The 14,631-nt window shown below is 37.5% G+C and overlaps 1 protein-coding gene across 1 annotated transcript in view; it reads left to right on the top strand.

The window, feature by feature from the left end:
* LOC108977397 overlaps positions 1 to 11,786 on the top strand; it is a gene marked incomplete at its 3' end in the record, with an annotated part of 34,008 nt that extends 22,222 nt beyond the window's left edge. The window contains exon 5 of the mRNA XM_018947063.1: positions 11,248 to 11,786. Coding sequence (XP_018802608.1) covers positions 11,248 to 11,786 — 539 coding nt within the window. The remainder of the gene's footprint in view (positions 1 to 11,247) is intronic.
* Between the last annotated feature and the right edge of the window lie 2,845 nt (positions 11,787 to 14,631).

Raw genomic sequence — 14,631 nt, 5'->3', positions numbered from 1 at the left:
CAAACTAGTCGATATTGAAATGTAAAGACTTGTACAATGTATTTAATTGATAAATTTATGTATGTACATATGTATATGTAATACTAAAGTATTTAAATATTCTTTACTTCGAAAAATTTCTTAAATAAACTACAATGAATTTTATATGTATAGTATATATTTTTTGACCTCATCCCCCATAAGCGGACATCTCCCATAACCGGACAAAACCACTGCGACCGTGAGTGTCCGGTTATGAAGAATTTCACTGTACAAGTTTTAACGAAATAATTTATTATTATTTAATTGTTAAAAATGCAATATTTATTTTATTAATTTGTTTAGTGTTTGTATGTCTTATAGGGTATAGCTATAGACGAATCCGTTTGTATGCATGTACTTGCAACTGAGTGCTCGTAGAAGAGATCAGTGTTTTTTGTACATACATACATATATACGCAATCCTGCTTGTTTTTGCTTATAAAGCACAAGGGGTATTGCCGAAAATGTGCCAATTTGGACTTATGGAATATGTAAATTAAATTGTTCGTAATATTTAATTATTTGTTTGTTTATATAAATATATATTTTAATGCTTTATACTTTTTCTACCGAACCGTCAATAAGTACATAATATTTTCAATTACAATTTACGTTACGTATATACTTATGTGCAAGTGTATATGCAAACGTGCATAAACGTAAACGTGAACTAAACGTATGTGCACTTCGGCTTGTAAATGTGCATTCTCTGTATATCACATAAATATGTGCGGATATGTGCGTATGTATACATGGTGGGTTGATGTACGGAGTATGTTGGTGTGTGTTGCTTCCAGTTAATGTGTGTTGTCTCCAAGTGTGGTGAGTGTGCCAGTGTTGCTTTGTAAGTGATGTGTTGTGTGTTGTAGTGGCGCGTGAGGGCGGGAAGTTTTACTCATTTAGCCACAATTATTTAATTGGCCAGCTTTTGAGTCCTGACCTTAACCCCATAGAGGACCTTTGGGGTATACTTACTGCTAAAATGTATACACATGCCAAACAGTATGATACTATTAAGCTGCTAAAAAGTGCTATTGTCCCAGAGTGGGAGAAAATTGAGCTAACTACTCTGCAAAACTTAGTAGGGTCCATGCCACGAAGACAGTGCATGGTAAAACTGCAAAAGGGTAATACTATTACATACTAAAAATATTTAAAACATCAATTACTTAAAGTTTTTTTTTATAATATAAGGGTCAAGATAACATTGGATATGAATTTTGAGAAGTTTTCTATGGAATTATAGTAAAATAACTTTTTTTATCTATAAATAATTAAAATTTTGTTTTTGTTTAAAACATCTTATAAAGCCATAAATTAAATTGTATGCCATCAAAATATATTTTGTGTTTTTGATACTTTAAATTTAAGTTAGTGTACTGCACATATAATTCTTTTACGAAGGTATGCCCAATCCACAAAAAAGGATACCCCACAATCTGCGCCTGCTACCGTGCGACAAACCTCCTTAACATTGCGTATAAGATTCTATCGAGCGTATYGAGTGAAAGATTAACTGATTGGACCGACCAGATATTCACCATGCGCCAAATCTTGTAAAAAAACCCGTGATAGGAGAATCAACACAGACCACCACTTCGTCGATTTCAATGATGCTTTCAACAGCACGAAAAGGAGTTGTCTTTATGCCGCGATGTCTGAATTTGGTATCCCCGCAAAACTAATACGGCTGTGTAAACTGATGTTGAGCAGCACCAAAAGCTCCGTCAGGATTGTGAAGGATCTCTCCGAGTCGTTTGTTACCAAATGAGGTTTCAGACAAGGCGACTCCCTATCGTGCGACTTCTTCAACCTGCCGCTGGAGAAAATAGTTCGAACTGCAGAACTTAATCGAGCAGGTACCATCTTTTATAAGAGTGTAGGGGGAAGCAGATATTGATATCATCGGCCTCAACACCCGCGCCGTCAGTTCTGCTTTTTCCAGACTGGACAAGGAGGCGAAGAAAATGRGTCTGGCAGTGAACGAGGGTAAGACGAAATATCTCCTGTCATCAAACAAACAGTCGTTGCACTCGCGACTTGGCTCTCACGACACTGTTGGCAGTCGTAACTGTGAAGTCGTAGATAACTTCGTCTATTTTGGAACCAGCGTAAACGCCACCAACAATGTCAGCATGGAAATCCAACGCAGGATAACTCTTGCCAACAGGTGCTAATTCGGTCTGAGTAGGCAATTGAGAAGCAGAGTCCTCTCTCGACGAACAAAAACCAAACTCTATTAATCACTCATAATTCCTGTCCTGCTATACGGTGCAGAAGCTTGGACGATGACAACAACTGATGAGTCGACGTTGCGAGTTTTCGAGAGAAAAGTTCTGCGAAAGATCTATGGTCGTTTGCGTGTTGGCCACGGGTAATATCGCATTCGATGGAACGATGAGCTTTTTGAGATATATGACGACATTGACATAGTTCAGCGAACTAAAAGACAGCGGATACGATGGCTAGGACATGTTGTCCGAATGGACGAAAACACTCCAGCTCTGAAAGTATTCGACGCTGTACCCACCGGGGGAAGCAGAGGAAGAGGAAGACYTCCACTCCGTTGGTGGAGAAGGACCTGGTTACGCTTGGAATATACAATTGGCGCCACTTAGCGAAAAGAAGAAACGACTGGCGCGCTGTTGTTAACTTGGCTATAATCACGTTAGCGGTGTCTACGCCAATTAAGAAGAAGATGCTAGCTAATACCTCATACAAAGAAGTATATGTGAATCTTGATTAAAAAAGTTCAAAACTGATATCGAAGTTTTGGGTATGTAGTTTTATATAGTATTATATATATTTTATAAAGTTTGCAAAATTAAAAAAATGTAAGTGGTAACAAATTTCAAATATATGTAATAAGGAAGTTAAATCAAAAATAGTCCTAGTACTAAATATTTATATGTGCATATTTGATTTTTTATTTTTTAATATTATTAATGATTATGTATGTAAGATATTTAGATTCCTTGCTGCTTCAAACTGTACTCTTATACCCTTCTTGCACACTTTGTTWAAGACGATGCCCCGGAGGATCTCAATTACTACTAACACAAATTTAACTAACAGTGCGGACTACACAAGAGAATATATGATCAAACCAGACTTTTGCAAAATATAGATCTATATCAACAATAGAAAGSAAATTGTTTTTCATTGATTCCTCAGGAGGTACAGGAAAAATATTTTTAATCAATCTGCTTTGATAAACAAGTGAGATCTACCATAAAAATTGCATTAGCTGTTGCGTCAACCATCCGCTACGCTTATGGAAATCGCCAACGATGATAATAAAAGCGTCTGTAGTGTTTCTAAACAGAGCAATACAGGAAAATTGATGCGTGAATGCTCTTTAATAGTCTGCGACGAATCTACTATATCAAATATAACGTCTGCTAAGTTGGGGTGCAACAGAACTTTTTATACTCTTGCAACTTGCAAGAATCAAGGCCAGGGTAACGCCTGAAAACTGAACGAATCAAGTGGAATTTAAAATTTCATTTTCACAGCGTGACATAGGAATATAAAAAGAATGTCACACTCCAAATTTTGTCTAAATTGATCAGTCGGGTCCCGAGATATAGGATTTCGCCAAAAAGTAATCGGTGTTACGCCCATCGTCTAATTTTGACAATAATTTTGACTATAAGCGTTGTCATACCATCTCAGCTGCATTTTCATCTTTCTGGTTCAAAACTACTGAAAGCGCAATAAATMAATAACTATGATTTATCGGGCTTTCATTAGTTTTGAACAGTACCATTATATGGGAAGTAAGCGTGCTTTTCATCCGATTTCCTTCATTTCTACACTATCGGTAGGAGTTTTTGTAGTATTTACCTTGGGCAAATTTGGTTGTTGTAGCTTTAGGGGTTTGGGAGATATGCACATTAAACATATTAGAGGGCGGGGTAATTCCCAATTTTTTTTAAAAAACATTATCCGCTGGTGTCCCTTGCTACTGCGATCCCCTGAGTCAAATTACAGTTTTATATCATTGTGGGCGTGGCAGTGTTCCGATTACGCTCACCTAAGGAACCCGCATACCAAGCTTCATTAAGACATCTCAATTATTACTCAAGTTTCAGCTTGCACTGACGGAGAGACAGCCAGTCAACCGGATTTCAACTTTTCTCGTCACCCTGGTCATTTATATTAATTAKTTGGTGTCGTTTTCTGTTGATTTGAATCAAATGATATTAATGTGTCATGTGATAATTTTTGAATGTGTGGAGTGCAAACTACTCGCCCCTCGTCCTCGTTTGAATCTTTAGGTTTATTGGAGATTTGATTGAGTTCGTCTATTGGCGGTTGTGATAGTTTAGTTGGTCCATTTCTCTTGGAGTGTTTTAAAAGAGTTTTGGCGAATATTAAGTGTTTTACAGCCCGAAGTTTTACAAATTTGGTTATATAGGGTGGGAAGGCTTACATTATACATTTTAATTTTGCCATTAGTCGCGTTTTTTATTTTCGAGAATTCGAGAGATTCATCTATCTTTACGTATAGGATATCGTCATTATCTATTACTTTCCTTGTAATATCTATTTTTTCATTTGACAAAATAAACGAATTTATTATGTTGGCTTTTCTCCAATGTATTGCATATGCAATATTTAAAACTTCGTATTTAATTATTTCTAAYTTGTATTTTAGCTGTCCGAATGATTTCCTAAATTTTTTTTAATTTTGTATAGTTCGTTTATACTATTTGTAATATTTGAAGATGAAAGCTAGACCCATTTGCAGACAGAAAAATAGGCCGAAATGCGTGAGTATAATAAAGAGCTTGACAATCTGGGAGACAAGGGTAATGCTCGAAAAATTCTACGAAAAGATGCGGCGGCTAACAGAAGCTTTCAAGACTCTTGTAGAACCTCCAAAGCTCATCTAACGACCGATGTCCAGAGCACACTAAAATTATAGAGGGAACACTTTTACAGCCTGCTGAACGGCACTGCAAGTACAACGCCAGGAGAAGGCGAACCCGATGCCCCAATCGATGACGATGGAGCAGACCTTCCATTTCCCGACCATCAAGAAGTTCGAATAGCAATTACCCGCCTGAAGAACAGCAAAGCGGCGGGGGCTGTTGGATTGCCAGCCGAGCTGATAAGGAGCATGCATCAGCTTCTTTGTAAACTATGGTTGGACGAAAGCATGTCCAACGATTGGAATTTAAGTGCGCTATGCCCAATCCTCAAAAGAGGAGACCCCACAGTCTGCGCCAACAACCGTTGGAYAAGCCTCCTTAACATCGCGTATAGGGTTTTATCGAGCGTATTGTGTGAAAGATTAAAGACCACCGTCAGCAAACTGATTGGATCTTATCAGTGCGGCYTTAGRCCCGGCAAATCAACAACCGAYAGGATATTCACCATGCGCCAAATCTTATAAAAGACCTGTGAAAAGAGAATCGACACACACCACCACTTCATCGATTTCACTGATGCTTTCGACAGCASAAAAAGGAGTTGCCTTTATGCCGCGATGTCTGAATTTGGTATCCCCGCAAAAGTAAGTAAGACAAACAGTCGTCSTACTCGCGACTTGGCTCTCACGACACTGTTGACAGTCATAACTGTGAAGTCKTASATAACTTTGTCTATTTTGGAACCAGCGTAAACGCCACCAACAATGTCAGCATGGAAATCCAACGCAGGATAACTCTTGCCAACAGATGCTAATTCGGACTGAATAGGCAATTGAGAAGCAGAGTCCTGACTCGACGAACAAAACCAAACTCTATAAATCACTCATAATTAATGTCCTGCTATACGGTGCAGAAGCTTGGATGATGATAACAACGGATAAGTTGTTGATGTTGCGAGTTTTCGAGAGAAAAGTTCAGCGAAAGGTTTATGGTCCTYTGCGCATTGGCCACGGCAAATATCGCATTCGATGGTACGATGAGCTGTATGAGATATATGACGATATTGACATAGTTTAGTGAATTAAAAGACAGCGGCTACGCTGGTTAGGTCGTGTTGTCCGAATGGATGAAAATACTTCAGCTCTGAAAATATTCCACGCAGTATCCTACCTTTTAGAATTATTCGTYCTTTTTCAGTTAACACGGTACTATCTCTGTTTTCCTTAACTATTTCCTTCTGTAGGGTTTACTTAACTTAGTTCCTAATCTTCTATCTTTCTTAACAAATATTATTTGTCCTGGGAGATATGCTTTTATTTCCTTCTTATTTTTATAATGGTATTCGATAATCTTTCTTTGTTTCTGAGCTAATTTCTCTATGTTGCTCTAGTTCTTCCTATGTTCTCGGAGGTTAATGTAAAATTTCTATGAAAAAATTTATTAACCGGTCTTTTAAGTGTTGTGGAATGAACTAGTTGATTATACACAGATACTGCTCTTTCTAAAAGTTCTTCAAAATTTCTGTATCCACCACTCTTTTATGCAGCGCATTATTTTGGTTAATGTAGAGTGTAACCTTTCCATTTGTCACTTAACTTGGCTTTTGTATGAAGGAGTAGTGTAAACTTCTATTCCTAACTCGTCTTTCATGGTAAATTTGAAAGAGTTTTCTATAAAAAATTGTTTCTTTCGAGAATTTGTGTTTTATTTTCAGTTGCATTTTTATGTGCTCTTAGATGTTCATTTCTCCTCTTCTTGTTCGTTACTAATATCTTTAACTAATTTTTGGATATATCGGCCTTTAATATTACTAAAGTGGATAGGATAGATATCTTATGCCTGTCTCTTATACACATCTAGATGTGTATTAGTAAAGTGGATAGGATAGATATCTTATGCAGCGCATTATTTTGGTTAATGTAGAGTGTAACCTTTCCATTTGTCACTTAACTTGGCTTTTGTATGAAGGAGTAGTGTAAACTTCTATTCCTAACTCGTCTTTCATGGTAAATTTGAAAGAGTTTTCTATAAAAAATTGTTTCTTTCGAGAATTTGTGTTTTATTTTCAGTTGCATTTTTATGTGCTCTTAGATGTTCATTTCTCCTCTTCTTGTTCGTTACTAATATCTTTAACTAATTTTTGGATATATCGGCCTTTAATATTACTAAAGTGGATAGGATAGATATCTTGTAACATACCCAGCATTTTTTCTTCTGTATGAATTCCATTTATAACGGATAGGTTAAGGTATCGTGTCATGGAAGAAACCAATAACTGTTCCTTGTACTCTGGTTCTGTAATTATATGTCTAGGAACTGTTGGAAAAATTATTTTAAATTGATATGAAGATATTTCGTCAATCTTGGAAAAAATTTGTTTTTTTGAAAACATTAATTAGAACTTCTGTACGAGGGATTAAATTATGACGTGAGCTTTTAACGCTATTAATCGTAGGTGTGAGTGAGTTTATTTTTATTGGTATCCTTGAAAGGGCGTCTGCAAMTACATTTGTTTTACCAGGTTCGTAAGTTAGTTCGTAGTTATATTCTTCTAAAATGGCTTTCCATTGCTTCAATTTACTCGTACTATTAGTGTTCTTATGGCACATATCCAAGTGCGATCTTTGATCAGCCATCTAAGCTAACCTAACTGTTGTAAGATTAATTCACGCAAGCGGTTTCAAATTCGTAAGTACATAAAATTTTTAAAATATTATAAATATTATTAAATTAAAATATTTTTACGCTTTAATTAGTTGTTGAATGCGTTAAAAGTAGGGCTCTTAAAATTACTCGGATAAGCTGAAAACCGGCACAATTCCAACCTCTTTGGCGCCGTTGGAGGTTATAGGTACCGCAAACGCTTAGAGACATTAGACTTTAAAATTGAAAAATTTCCGAAATTCGAACATTTCGACATGCACAGTTTTACGGTAAATGTTGACGMCGAACCCGCCCAATTTCTTTTGCTACGTCTGTATCGGCAGAACAATCCTTTCTTTTCCTCTTTTTCGAAGTTTTAATTCGCACGCAGCTAAACACTAACCAAAAAAGTTGCACACGCTCTCTCCTTTTGCGACCGCTTAGCAATACAGACGTGGTAAGTGTTTGTCCAATTTGTTATTTTTTAAATACTTTTGTTTTTATTTAATATTTCATGGAATCATTTGCGCCGACCATTTCCTTACGGCCAACCACAACTACGGAACGAGCGAGCACCGTGCTCCACCACCCGAATTATCATTGGTACTTCGAGCCGGATAACAGGTAACAAGTTGATTTTTTTATTTAAAGTGGAAGTGTTTAATTTATTTAGCAACACGCAAGTTACAGCCAAACATATTTTGGACTTGTGCTCTGCAAGCTATAAGGCAATAGATTGGTTAATTTGTGCATACGTTATGTACAAAGCCAAAACTTATTTTTGGCACAAACTTCAGGTAGTATTGTACTTCGTTTAAGTACAACAATAAATACACCTGGCAAATGCACTGATTATTCCGCTTTGTAAATAACCACACACACTGTTACCCGAAAAAAAAAATTATAAATTTCTTGGGCGCACAAATATCGTCTGGAGCGTCTCTCAGTTTTTTGTTTTTTATTGTGGTTAATTTGAGTCTAGTCGCTCAGCTCTGCCTTTCCATATATTGCTCGAATAGCAATAAAGACAAGCAGCAATAACGCAGCTGTATTTTCGCGAGTGCAAACAAAAAAAAAAAAATACAAAATTATAAAAGTGAAGTGAGCGACGTAACTAAGCAAAGTGAGAGCAGCACAGGAAGAGCAGCAAAGACAAAGCAGCACAGGCCAGGCAGCAAAGGGGGAATAGCAAAAGCAAAGCAATCCCAGAAGGACAGCAACAAACAAAGAGTGTAGTGGTGAAATCAAAATAGTTCGAAAATAACCCMGTGAACAAAGTGAAAGTGATTACTTGATAAATCAAATAAGTGCCTGTGAATTTTTATCTGAATTGTATTCGGTTTTAAATAAAGCAATTATGCACAAATCAATTTTKTTTGTGTACACATCCGAGGCGTGCAAATGCATTGGGACCCAGCAAGCACATACAAATTAAATTTGAAAAAATACTTTGAGAAAATACTTCACTAAATTTGCAAGTGCAAGTAYAAGTGCATTGGGTCGATTACCCAGCAAGCACATTCAAATTAAATTTGAGAAAATAGTTTACTAAATTTATAAATTTTTTTTGTGCCTTCGAAAACTCACGCTTCGCTAAGAAACAACGCACTACTAATTTGTAGGTTGCCCATGATTAGTTCTATAACTTTTGAACTTTTTGCAACATATTTGCATATATTTTTTATATTTTAATTTCAAAGTTTTAGATCCGATTTTTGCAGCTCCGTTTCAATTTTCGAACACATTGGAACCCATCAGAGCATTTATCACAGCTGCAGACGCTCTACTGGAGTTTGTGGAGCCTTTTACTCCAACAGCAAACAACCAAAGTGCCTACTCTCTTGAAGTACAACAAACTGAACTGAAATCTCTGTGGGCAGAGGTAAAGTCAGAATACAAGTTGTGTTTGCCAAAGGTGGATTCCTCCGAAACAAGGTCAATTGATGACATTAAGCTTAAATATTCAAGCTGTTACCACGCTTATGTGTGTTGCGYGGCCTTGATSKGCGAACACATGCACAACTTCGCGGCGTTCAACCAAAGCCCATTTTAAAATTCAACCGTGATTCAACCTGAACGGTTACAACAAACTGTAGAACCCATGAGGTACTCCATCAACTTACCGCCATGTGATACCGAAATGCGAATGGCGATGTTTTATAATGGCCCTCATTTAGGAATTTATTTGACGCCATTTATGGGAATAACCCAAGGCTATCTCCGGTAGAAAAGTTATTCCATTTGAAGTAAAAAACGCGAGGTGAGGCAAAAGCTATCGTTTCGAAAGCGCCACTGACAAATGACGGATTCGCATTGGCTTGGAATAATTTGTTGTGTAGATATGAAAACAAGCGAGTGCTTGTCAACAATTAAATTATTATTCAAGCTTCCGCACATTTCTACAGAATCTGAGACCGAACTCAGAAATTTACAGCGGGAGATAAATAGCTGCATTTCAACTTTACAAATGCATGGCATCAATGTAGATAGCTGGGATGCCATATTTACGTATTTGAGTTCTATYCGACTATCGGACTATACACTGTCGCTTTGGGAACAATCTCTGGATTCGGATTCAGAGATCCCAAAAAGTGTTGAGTTAGACAAGTTTCTATCTAACCAAACGGGTCAAAACGCTTGAGAGAGTATCAAACCTCAAAGGCGAGTTRAATACTCAACCTAATATTGAGTCGGCTGATGGTCGACGTCGGATACCAACCTTGCAGGCAAGGATTGGATCCAAGCCCATCAATTCCCACGCCAAGACAAACAATAATAAATGTAAACTGTACTCATCTCAATCGCACATTTTGAAAACTTGTCAAAGATTCATTGAGATGCAGCCTAAGCACGGTTAAATGCTGTCAGAAAACTCCACGTCCGCCTTAACTGTTTATCAGTAAAAAATGTAAACAGAGACATCACTATATGATTCACCGGGATCAGAGTGAGGAAATGGGTTAAATATCCGTTAGAACAGACACTACTTAGATTTCTACTAAATCTCATGTGGCCTCTATTAAGGCCATGGTGACCATATGTCACAACGAGAGCACCTTCACTGTCAGAGCTCTGATTGATTCGGGATCTGAAGCAACCTTCGTAAGGAACAGTCTTCAGAAACGCTTTTATCTGACAAGGAAAAAGGTCAGCGCGCGAGTTTCACGATAGAATAATACCGTATCAGGACGAGTTCAATCGTTATGCTCATTTACAATTGGCTCGCCAAAATACTAAAAGTGAAAGCGTTGGTACTGCCAAAATTGACTGAACTGCTTCCATCCAGATTCAATGGTAAAAAGGTTACCCAATATCCCCTTAGCGGATAATAATTTCTTTAGGAGTCAAAAGGTTTACTTATTGATCGGAGTGGATCTTTACCTAAAAATCATACTAAATGGGGTAAACTCAAAAATCTTCGGATCCCTCGTTGCACAACGTACAGTGTTCGGTTGCATTTTCCGTTCCCTCCGAAGAAACGAAGATAAATGGTAAAGTCAACCTACAAAATTCAGCAATAACTAAACAATTAACACAAAACCACTTGTGTAGTAAAAATAATACTAATTTTTTATTTATACAACAGCAGCAACAACCGTCCCATCAACAGACTATACTGCAACAGCAGTCGCCAAGACATCACCCATAATAATCACCACATCATCCAACAACGCCCCAACAACAAATGCATCAACCATATTAACAGCAGCACAACCACCAGTTGCTAGGCGATCCGTTTGTTAACGGCGACACAAGATTGCAACAACAGATTTCACAATTGGAGTCACARMCACCGCCGACATCACAGACGCAGACAGCGATTCAGTCACAGTTGCAGACACAGACGCAGCAACAGCCATTACCACAACAGCATCAACAACAACAACGGCAGCAGTTAACGCAGCGTGAAGCACAGCTGCCGATAACGCAGCCGTCTATGTCTCCAGCGCACATTTTTTCACCCAAGGCGTCCAGCCTAATGGTGACAGCGCAACAACAGCAACTTCAGCATCAATCGYTGCAAATCCAGCAACAGCAGCTGCATCAGCCACCACAACAGCCCCCAACACCGACATCAACACCCACACATCATTTGACTAACATTCTGAACGAAACAGCCATCTCGAACAGCTCTTCCACATTGGCCGTAGTGGGTAACGACAGTAACAACAGCAGCAGCAACAGTTCGACCAAAAGAATTGTCAACAATCAGCCCACCTCAGTGCATGATGGTAACATGCAAAGGTGTGACCAACGATGCCTCTCCCGCATACCACACGCCCAAGATCGAGTCAGACTCGAGTCGTCTCAGTGACATTATCCAGACTGAGCGGAACGCCATTCGTTCCCCCGGCCACCTCATCCGAAGCGAAGGCGTGGACGAGACACTCGTCGTCAAGCAGATGCACATGGCATAATATCGGCGCAATAAAGTGCACTGCCTGCCAACGCCTCTCACATTTACCGCCTACCCAGGATCGAGTTAGACTCGAGTCGTCTCGCCGACCTGGGAAGGTGGTGACTTCTAGGCAAATAGGCGACATGGCAATGACTGACTGAGACTCAATTCATCTCAGCGGCATTTCCCGGACCGAAMCAGATTTGATTCGTCTCGTCGGCTACCCCATCCGCAAAGAAGACGTGGAAGAGACAGTGCTTGAGCCAGTTAGTTGACTTAGTTTTAAGTAATTTATTGTAAACTACATCGGCAGAGCAATCTTTTATTTTCCTCATTTCCGAAGTTTTAATTAGAGCGCAACTAAACACTCACTAAAAAATTTGCGCGCGCTCTCCTTTTGCGACCTCTTAGCGATGCAGACGTGGTAAGTGTTTGTCCAATTTGTTATATTTAAAATGCATATATTATATGAAACCTTTTGTTTTTATTTAATATTTTGTGGAATCATTTGCTCCGTCCTTTTTCTTACGGCCAACCACAACTACGGAACGAGCGAGCACCGTGCTCCACCACCCGAATTATCAGTAAACATTTAAACAAAATCAAAATTTACACTTTTTGCAGATTTTATATGTAAGAAATCTATATTTTAAAAATTACTTTTTACACTCGTAGTGAACATCATTTATGTGCTAACAATTTTGAGGAAATGAAGCGCTGCCATATGATAATAAGCAAATACACCCAACTCTTTTTTTACACGGATTTGAAGTTACACGGTTGAAAAAAAAAAAACAAAAAAAAATTGTAAAAAATTTTAATCTAGTTTTCTAATTCATTGTCGTGTAATTATTATATTTATTTTTACCACACCTGGCAGCATTGCTGGAATGAACATACATAGTAGTAACTGGGGAATCCACACATTTTGTTCGCATGATATTTATATAAAATATTGCTTAATTAAAGCTTTAAAAATTAAGTTTTAACCCTTACTACAGTTAACAAAATGTCCAAAATTTAAAAGATTCGTAAAGGCAAGCCATTTCTTTTGAAGTAAAATTAAAATTCTTGAACTATCTGGCAAGATGTGAAGGTTACCACATCTGCGGACAAGACTTTTTGTCTTAAAGGGAGCTACTGTCAGGACCATTAAGAACAATAAGAATAAAATACGGAAATCTGTCGAAAGAGCCAGTGATGATACCGACTTTAGACCAGTTCGTCGGTAACAATTGTGTTTATTATCAAGTAGCGACAATTATTCGTAGCTATTCCAATATTTTTTCTATATTTCTACATTATRATTGTATTATAATTTTTGATGATGACACTCATCACTCAGCTAAGTCATTCTTTTTTTTGGCTAAAATATAACAAAATAAAAGTGGCATGTGAAATCAAATATACAAAGTGAAAAATGTGAGAAAAATTTATTAAAATATTTTGAAATATTACGTGTTCTTAATAAAAATTTTTGAATTTCTAATCGAGAATATTTTGAAAAATATAAGTGTTAACAACCCTATTTTTACTTATTACTCCTCTAGAGAAGATCTCCTATCCTCACATACCCCATTTATACCGAAATTCGTTTCTTTTTTTACCCGACCGCCAAAGTAATCGGAAACGTACCTGAAACCGATAATTTAAAATTATGTAAGAATTTCTAGTGATCTGAAATACCAGCTGCGCACAACCTCAGTTATTATTACCTGTAGCCGCAATTCAGAAACAAAATTATAAAGAAGTCTTCATTTTATTTAATATTTCAGTCCTCGATTATCTCTCTCATTGAGCGGACGTGTTTTCTTAATCGCGGTTTTGCGTTTGTGCTTTACGCTTTGTTCTCATATTCCTTTTTGCATATAAGTGCACGTGCTTTCCTTTTACTTTGATCGTACGGTTACTTGCGTAAAAACTAGTGCATATTAGTGAATATTTGAATTATTATGACCCCAGGACCGCCTAACCTCGGGGAAAATAGTTTTGCTTGCCTCTAGCCCCAACCCCAAAAGGAAATAACTTACATACAAACCACTTGAAAAATTTCCAGAACGACCTCCAATTAAAAGAGATTTCCCAAAGTTTGTTCTAATACCTGCAGCAGATTCGAACAAAACACTTTCCAAATACTCCTGTTTCGCTGTGCATAAAAACTTATAATCAATAAGTAAAGAAGTTTTATCTATCACCGAATTACATGATTGTAATCTACTCATACTTGTAAAAAATCGCAACACCACTGAAAAATTTCTAACAGCAAAGAAATTAAATGGAATTTGTGATATTAAAGTTAAATTACACGACCATTTGAATTGCTTTAAAGATACAATCTACGCTCCATTTCTAAACGACATTGCAGAAGAATAAATTGTTGACAATTTAAAAGATCATGAAGTTACTTCCGTCTAGAAATTCACTAAAAATCTAGAAGGCAAACAAAGATCTAGGAGAGTGGTACTTCTTTCATTTGACTTTTATAAACTTCCAGAAAAAATCGAAGTCTCATGACATACAATGCGAATTAGATCATATTTCTCTAACCCCTGGAGGTGTCAAAGTTGCCAGCTTCTAGGCCACACAACGAAACGTTGCAACAACAATCCAGCCTGCCATATGTGCAATTTCCCTCCTCTTCTCAACTCGCCATGCAACTGCACCTTTTGTGCAAATTGCTCAGGCGATAAT

The sequence above is a fragment of the Bactrocera latifrons genome, unplaced genomic scaffold, assembly GCF_001853355.1.
Source record: "Bactrocera latifrons isolate USDA-ARS-PBARC rearing strain unplaced genomic scaffold, ASM185335v1 scaffold_884, whole genome shotgun sequence".
NCBI classification, from domain to species: Eukaryota; Metazoa; Arthropoda; class Insecta; order Diptera; family Tephritidae; genus Bactrocera; species Bactrocera latifrons.
Note: the sequence above shows the minus strand (reverse complement) of the source record. Positions and strands in the feature narration are given on the sequence as shown.